At 62.8% G+C, this 7,549-nt stretch overlaps 1 protein-coding gene across 1 annotated transcript; it reads left to right on the forward strand.

Annotated features, from left to right (window-relative positions):
* Positions 1-2,041: 2,041 nt before the first annotated feature.
* Positions 2,042-7,213, forward strand: P2RX6 (purinergic receptor P2X 6; the record flags this gene model as incomplete). The annotated part of the gene is given in 10 exon segments (XM_018044830.1): positions 2,042-2,113; positions 4,404-4,479; positions 4,639-4,732; positions 4,806-4,886; positions 4,972-5,113; positions 5,196-5,305; positions 6,536-6,629; positions 6,755-6,820; positions 6,949-7,026; positions 7,106-7,213. Coding segments are annotated over 10 exon segments (897 nt in total), but the record flags the coding sequence as incomplete, so codon positions are not given.
* Positions 7,214-7,549: the final 336 nt, after the last annotated feature.

Raw genomic sequence — 7,549 nt, forward strand, 5'->3', positions numbered from 1 at the left:
GGGCCGTGCTTGGGGCGGGGCCTCACGGAGCCATGGCCTTCCAGCGGAGAAGACGGTCAGGAAGCCAGGCCGGGGAGACGCGTTCAGCAAGCCTGCATCCGGGGCTGGTAGAGATGACGCGCTGGGCATGGCCGAATGCCGCCTGTGCACGCTCGGAGGCTCCGTCGTGTCCCTCTCTGTGCGACCCCATGGACTGTAGCCCACCGGGCTCCTCTGTCCACGGGATTCTCTAGGCAAGAACACTGCAATGGGTTGCCATTTCCTCTTCCAGGGGATCGTCCCGACCCAGGGATCAAACCCTTGTCTCTTATATCTCCTACACTGGCAGACGGGTTCTTTACGGCTAGTGCCGCCCGGGAAGCCCACAGGGGGATGCTACTCAGCCAGAAAAAGGATGAAATAATGCCATCTGCAGCTACACGGGTGGACGCAGAGACGATCAGACAAAGACAAGCATATCACTTACATGTGGAATCGAGAGTCTACGACACGGACTCACAGCTGTAGACCCCAGACTCGTGGCTGCCAGGCTGGGGGGGGGGCTGGTGAGGGAGGGAGGGAAGGGGGGCAGTTTGGGATCAGTAGAGGTGAACTATTACAGAGTGGGTGAGCGATAAGGGTCTGCCCCATAGCACAGAAAGCTATACTCAGCACCCTCTACTGACCCACAGCGGAGGGGCCTCCCTGGTGGTCTGGGGGTTAAGACTCCGCCTTCCCGAAGCAGGGACCCAGGTGTCATCCCTGGTTGGAGAGCTAGGTCCTGCCTGCCGCGACTGTAGATTCCCACACCGCAGTGAAGATCCCATGGGCTGCAAGCTAAAGAATAATTAGAAGAACATAATGGAAAAGAGAAAAACATAAAGTCTGCATCCGGAAAGGGGAGGAGTGTCTTGGAGCTCAACGCGTGCGCTGCAGGGTGGGCTGGGAGGGCCGTGGGGGCACTCCTCCCCTGCCCCCTCCCACGCTGTGTCTCCTGCCCCTCCTCCCGTCACCCAGATTGTCCGCTGCCTCAGTCTCCTCCCGTCCTGCTGACGCCCAGATTCTAACCCTGGTGACCCCCACCCTGAGCACAGCTGCCTCCCGGGGGCAGGCCCACCTCATCCGACGGGAAATCACCTCCCGCCCTCCGCGTGGCCTCTCATCCTCCAGTGACATCCCCCAGTGTCCACGTCGGGCCCACTGGACACATCCCTGCTCCTCCCTCTGGTTCATTCCACTTCCTAACAGCTCTCATGGCCGCCCGTGTCATCCCTGGGTTGGGCTGACGGAGGCCTTCTGCTGGGCCCCCATGCAGCAGCCGGGCTGGCTCTCCCAGCCCTCGCCTGCCACCCTCAGAAGCCTCCTTCTCGTGGGGGTCCACCAAGCCCCTCTAAGTTCCCTTTATTAATTAATCTCACCGTGTCGGGCCTCAGTCGCGTCCTGCGGGACCTTTCGCTGTGGTGCACGGACCCTCTAGTGGGCAGCATGTGAGCTCAGCTGCTCTGCAGCGTGTGGGAATCTCTCTTAGTTCCTGGACCAGGGATCGAACCTGAGTCCCCTGCACTACAAGGCAGATTCTTCTCCACTGGACCGGCAGGGACGTCCCCACCGGGCCCCTCTGGATCCTGACCGCCGACACCCCTGATGCCTCTTCCTGGGCGTGTGTACTCCAGGAAGCCTGCTGAGCTTGCGTGTGCCACATGCAGGCACCAGGCATCGTCGACCCCGACAGACCTCCCCTCTGGCCCCCTGGCCCCTGGCCCTGTCTGCAGTGAGGGATCCACCTCGCCTCTAACCTGGATCTGCAGTGTCTGGAATCAGGGGAAATCCTGCCTGAGTGACTAAGTGAATGTGGGAGGCAGACATGGGCTCAGGAAGGGTTGCAAGCCCCACTGAGCTCCTGTCTCTGACCCTTGCCACACTGGAGGGGTGTTTTCCTGGGGCTCAGGGCTGGTGACTTGACGGAGCCAGGGCCCCTCCCCAAACGAGCCAAGATGCCAGCTGCTGGCCTCTCCTGGTGGGGTGTGGGGAGCAGAGACCCAGCCTGACACTTCTCTTCCAGGGCGAGAACGTGTTCTTCTTGGTGACCAACTTCCTTGTGACGCCAGGACAAGTCCAGGGCAGGTGCCCAGAGGTAAGACTGCCCGAGGGCTTCCCATGGGTCCCTAGTTCCAGAAGTGTCTGGGCCCTTCCACATCCTGGTCCTGCCTCTGGGCACTCTGGAGGTTGTCCAGGTAACACCCAGAACAAGGCACAGAACTCAGGTGGACTCTGATAGCCAGAGGCAAGCTGGAAGATCACCTCCCTTTTCTAGACACAGCTTCTATTAATGTGTCCCGGGAGCAGCTTCCGTTCCTGTCTGCAAACAGCGCACTGCTGCCCAGGCCGAGCTCAGGTCCGCTCACTATCTCTGCGTACTTTGCCCTGCAGCTGTGGTCCCCGCCATCCAGAAAATCTCACCGTCCCCAGAAACCGTACCTTTCCTCCTCACCTGAGGGCATCCCAGGGTGGACCTCTGTCGCAGAGCCCACTGACCCTTCTCTCCAGCTGTGGATTTTTAATCCGATTTTTTTCAAATTGTGATAACATACACGTAACATCAAAATTACCGTCTTGGGAGAGGGGTTCAGAATGGGGAACATGTGTACACTGCGGCAGATTCATGCTGATATATGGCAAAACCAATACAATATTGTAAAGTAATTAGCCTCCAATTAAAATAAATAAATTTATATTAAAAAAATAAAACAGCTCAAAACAAAATTACCGTCTTAACCATCTTTAAGGGTTCAGTTTCCAGGCTGCGGGTTTTGCTTAAAGAGTCCTGACCCAGGACACCGCCTTGGAAGCTTACCTCTGTGATGCCCTTTTCCTTTCATCGAGGCTAGAATGCACCCACCCACTGGCTGGAGAGAAAGGGTGCAGTCAGCTGCCCCTGAGTACTGCTCGGTGGCCCCACCGCCGCTGCTGGGGCGCCCCGTGTGCCCGGCGGGCCTCATCTTCCCTTGGCAAACACGCGATGCCCTTCCCTTTGCAAACTCTCGCGGACGTCTAGTCTTGGTTCATTGTGTGGACAGTCCTGAAGTTTCGCTGGGGCTGTGGTTCTGTCTTTTCTGGAATCCACGGGATTCCTCTTTGCTCCATGTCCCAGCTTCTGGCTCTTCCCATGAAACGGCGGGGGCCGTGCCGTAACGCCTCAGATCTGACCGGCCGCCTTCCTCAGAGCCGCTCCTCCAGGGGTCCTGGTGGGCCGGCCCTCCCAGCAGTGCAACAGCCTTCAGAAACCCGCAGAGCCTCCCCCGGGGGCTGCAGAGCCCCACCCACCCACGCCAAGGCTCTGGGGCAGACAGCCAGCCACCAAGGCAGGTCCTGGGGTGGCGCAGAGGCTGCAGCTGGGAGTCCCCGGGGGCTCGGGCAGGGCTTCCCCCTGGACCCCAGGCTCAACGAGGGTCTTCAGGCTGTGCAGGCAGAAGGGCCTGCGTGGGTAAAGGCCCCCCGCGTGGGGTGAGGCATCTCAGGTGTCACCTGCTGCTCAGTGGGGCTGGAGCCTCCATTTGGACTGGATTAGGGGGGTATCCCAAGAGCTCTGTGGAGAAGCTGGTCTTGATCACAGGAGCACAGCGGTGCAGGGGGCTCAGAGGAGGGGCGTTCCATCTCCAGTGCCTCGAGAGGGGCCATTCGGGAAGCCGGATGGAGGAGGACAGGGCCTGGGGGGTGCCCACGGTGGCCCAGCCAGGTGGAGAGGAGGGACAGACGTGGGACACAGGTGGGGACCTCGAGGCCCGGCAGGTGGCCCCACACTGCCCTCCGACCCCCAGTGTTCCCCACGCTGCCCTGAGCTGGGTGCCTGGGCAACGGTGTCTAGCACCAGCCAGGAGAGAACCGCAAACCTGCATCTGTGAGGCTGTGCCTCCCTCTGGGGCCTGGAGCCCTGGAAAGCTCACCCTCTTCCCCGCTGGCTGACCCCCGAAACTTGGTCCCCACGTACAGGCAGCCACGGCCCAGCCTCACAGGAGAACAGGCAGGGATGCGGTGAGCCTGTGTGCTCCCAGGCCCTCCCACGGGGCTCGCCCTCAGTCACCGCCCAGTGCCCCACCCGGCACGCCCTCACCCTCCCACCTCGCACCACCTCCCCTGTTCCGTCCTCTGAACTGGACCAGAGCCGCTGGGCCTGGCCACATCACTCCCGCCCCCCCAGGAGGAGCGGGTCAGGAGTCTTCCTCAGCCTCGGAGCTCTGCCTGCACCCATCTCCCACCGGGGCTGCCACCTGCGTGATTACCTGCAGCCTCCAGCTCTCGGGTATCCCCAGACTCAGAGACTCCCGAGGGGCTAAGGCAGGAAGGGGCGTGTCCCCCTGCCCTGCGGGGCAGGGTCCCCGAGGGAGGCCCCTCCAGGCCCTTGGCGGTCTGCTCTCTGCCCCTAGCACCCGTCCATCCCGCTGGCCAACTGCTGGGCCGACCAGGACTGTCCCGAGGGGGAGACGGGGACGCACAGTCATGGTAAGTGGGCCCACCTTGCAGGGCCTCCCCAGGCTGGGGGCTCCGGCCCAGGGGACCCTGGGTGGTCTGCGTCTCTCCTTCCTGTCAGCCTCCCTCCCCCAACCCCTGCCCAGGCCCCATGGAGATTCGAGGGCCTGGGGTTTGTCCCGTGTTTCCAAGGCATAAAGACGGGCCAGTGCGTGGTGTTCAATGCGACCCACAGGACCTGCGAAATCCGGGGCTGGTGTCCAGTGGAGAGCGGTGCTGCGCCTGTGTAAGCCCCCCAGGCCCCACGCCCACCCCCCGACCACGGAGCCTGCCTCTCACATCCCCCCTCTACCCTGCAGGAAGCCCCTGCTTCTCCAGGCTGAGAACTTCACCCTGTTCATCAAAAACACCGTCACCTTCAGCAAGTTTAACTTCTCCAAGTAAGCGGGGGTTTGGAGGTGGGGGGGGCAGCAGACCGAAGACCCTCCTGCCCCCTGCCTGGCCTGACCCCCTCCTGCCCCTCAGGTCCAACGCCCTGGACACCCAGGACCCCACCTACTTCAAGCTCTGCCGTTATGACCCCCGCTCCAGCCCCGCCTGCCCCGTGTTCCGCATTGGGGACCTCGTGGCTGCAGCCGGAGGGGTCTTTGAGGATCTGGCGCTGCTGGTGGGTCCCCGGTGGGGTGGGCGGGGCTCCTGGCGGCCGGGGAGGCCCCGAGAGCCGCTGGGCCAGCGCGCGCTGTATGCAGGGAGGGGCCGTGGGTGTCCACGTCCGCTGGGACTGCGACCTGGACAGCAGGGGTGCGGACTGCCAGCCCCAGTACTCCTTTCAGCTGCAGGAACGGAGCTACAACTTCAGGTACTGCCCCACAGCCCCCCCCGCCCGGCCGGCCCCCAGAGCCCCGGAGGCCCGCTGCGGGGGGCGGGGGCGCCGGGGCCCCCAGCACGGGCGCCGTCCAGCCTCCACTCTGCACCCCCTCCCCAGTCCTGCCTCCAGCATTCCCTCCACCACACAGGGGCCTTCTTATTTTACTTTTTCCTGTAGGGTTTATTTTTAAAAGTTCCAAAGCCTATAGAAGAGTTCAAAGGCTAGTGCCGTGAGCACCCATGTCACCTCTGAGAAAAAGAACCTGACGGCTTGAGTTTCCTGAACTGTGTCAATAATAGTCCAAAATCTTTTTATTTTCGAATCCAACGTGTGGCCAGGCAGCTTGCACTGCACTTACTGTCATGTCTGAGTCTCCCGAGCAGAGCCCGCTGGGGCCCTGTCCTGCCGCCTCATGTCACCTCATCACGTGTGCACACACACATGTTCACACGCATGAGCACACGCTCACACGAGCACACACACGTGCACACATGTACATGCACGCGCAGAGTACACACAAGCACACACGTGTACATGCTCACATGTATGAGCACACATGAGCACATGCTCACACGCGAGTGCACACACGTAATGCTCTCGCACAGAGCACACACGAGCACACGCACACGTGTGTACACGCTCACACATGAGTACACAGGCACGCACACATGTACTTGCTCACGCACAGAGCACAAGCATGAGCACACATGTACATGCTCACATGTATGAGCACACACAAACACATGCTCACACGTGAGTACATACGCACACACACACACACACATGCTCACATAGCCCCCAGGCCTGGAGGCGATGGCCTTAACAGCTACCTAGGCCTCACCTGGCCTGGCTGCACTGACACCCCCCCCCACCACCGCTGCTTTGTGTAGATCTGTTTCATGGCCTCTGGAAAGCCAACCTGAGGGCCCCTGCAGAGCCTTCCCTGCTTCCAGGGGAGAGTGCGGTCCCCCCTCTGGACCCCCACAGCCCTGGGCCTGCGCCCAGCTCCCCCGCTGCTGGTGTTTGTCTAGGGCCCCTTCTGCCCTGTTCCCTGGGGAGGCAGGGAGCTCCTGAGGGGTGGGACCCAGCTTGCTTTGCCCCCGTGTCCTCGGCAGCCTCCTGGAACGCTGGGTGGGGCTGGGGGGTTGTGGGGTCAGTGGGTGAGGGGGATGGAGGCTGTGAGCTGGCGGAATAGGCCACCAGCCTCTCTCCTGCCTCCAGGACAGCCACACATTGGTGGGAGAGCTCGGGCGTGGAGGCCCGCAGCCTGCTCAAGCTCTATGGGATCCGTTTCGACATCCTGGTCACAGGGCGGGTAGGTAGGCAGGGTTGGTGGGGGCAGGGGGTGACGGTCACACCACTGGGTGGGTAGGCGGGCAGGGTTGGTCGGGAGCTGGGGGGCAGGGACGGTCATGGCTCAGGGCTCACCCCGTCTCTCAGGCAGGGAAATTCGGGCTCATCCCCACGCTTATCTCTCTGGGCACAGGAGCAGCCTGGCTGGGCGTGGTGAGTGCGGAGAGCGTGGGCAAGCATGCGCCCGGCCTGCCCCAGCACGGCTGGGCCCCCGATGTCGGGTCTGGTCAGGGGAGGCCTGGGGGGTGGGTCTGGGCACAGCTTAGCCCTGCCGCCCCCAGATCACCTTCCTCTGTGACCTGCTGCTGCTGTACGTGGACGGAGAAGCGCACTTCTACTGGAGGACCAAGTATGAGGAGGTACGCTGGGCCCGTGGGGCCTGGGCGCCGCCTGTCCGGGGCTTCGGCCCGAGCCCCGACCTGCTGCCATCACCCATAGGCAAAGGCTCCAAAGAGGACCACCCAGCCCGAGCAGACAGAGCCGGCACCCACACCCCCGCGCGCGGCCGTCCAGGGGCCTTAGAGGGGGCCCAGCGCCTGTGCTGACGGCCACGGCCGCTACCGGGAGCTGGACACGGAGGCTGTGGCCCCACTAGACGGTCTGCTCCCTGCTGGTGGGGGTCGGGGCTGGGAAGGCAGGGGCCTCGCCTTGGGACACCCCCCGAGGATGGAGCCCCCAGGACTAGGATGGGGTGTGAGGACGATTCCTCCTGGGGCAGGGAGCGCCCCAGAGCCGCCTGTGCAGGGACCTGTAGCAGGACGCGTCAGGGTGAAGTCCCGGGGCTCCAGCTGCATCTGTGTGTGGAAAACCCTCTCGCAGCTCTTCACCAGGATGCCCAGCGTAGCCCCCGCACCAGTGGCCCGCACAGCCCCTCCTCTGGCT

The sequence above is a fragment of the Capra hircus genome, unplaced genomic scaffold (genome assembly GCF_001704415.2).
Source record: "Capra hircus breed San Clemente unplaced genomic scaffold, ASM170441v1, whole genome shotgun sequence".
Taxonomy (NCBI): domain Eukaryota; kingdom Metazoa; phylum Chordata; class Mammalia; order Artiodactyla; family Bovidae; genus Capra; species Capra hircus.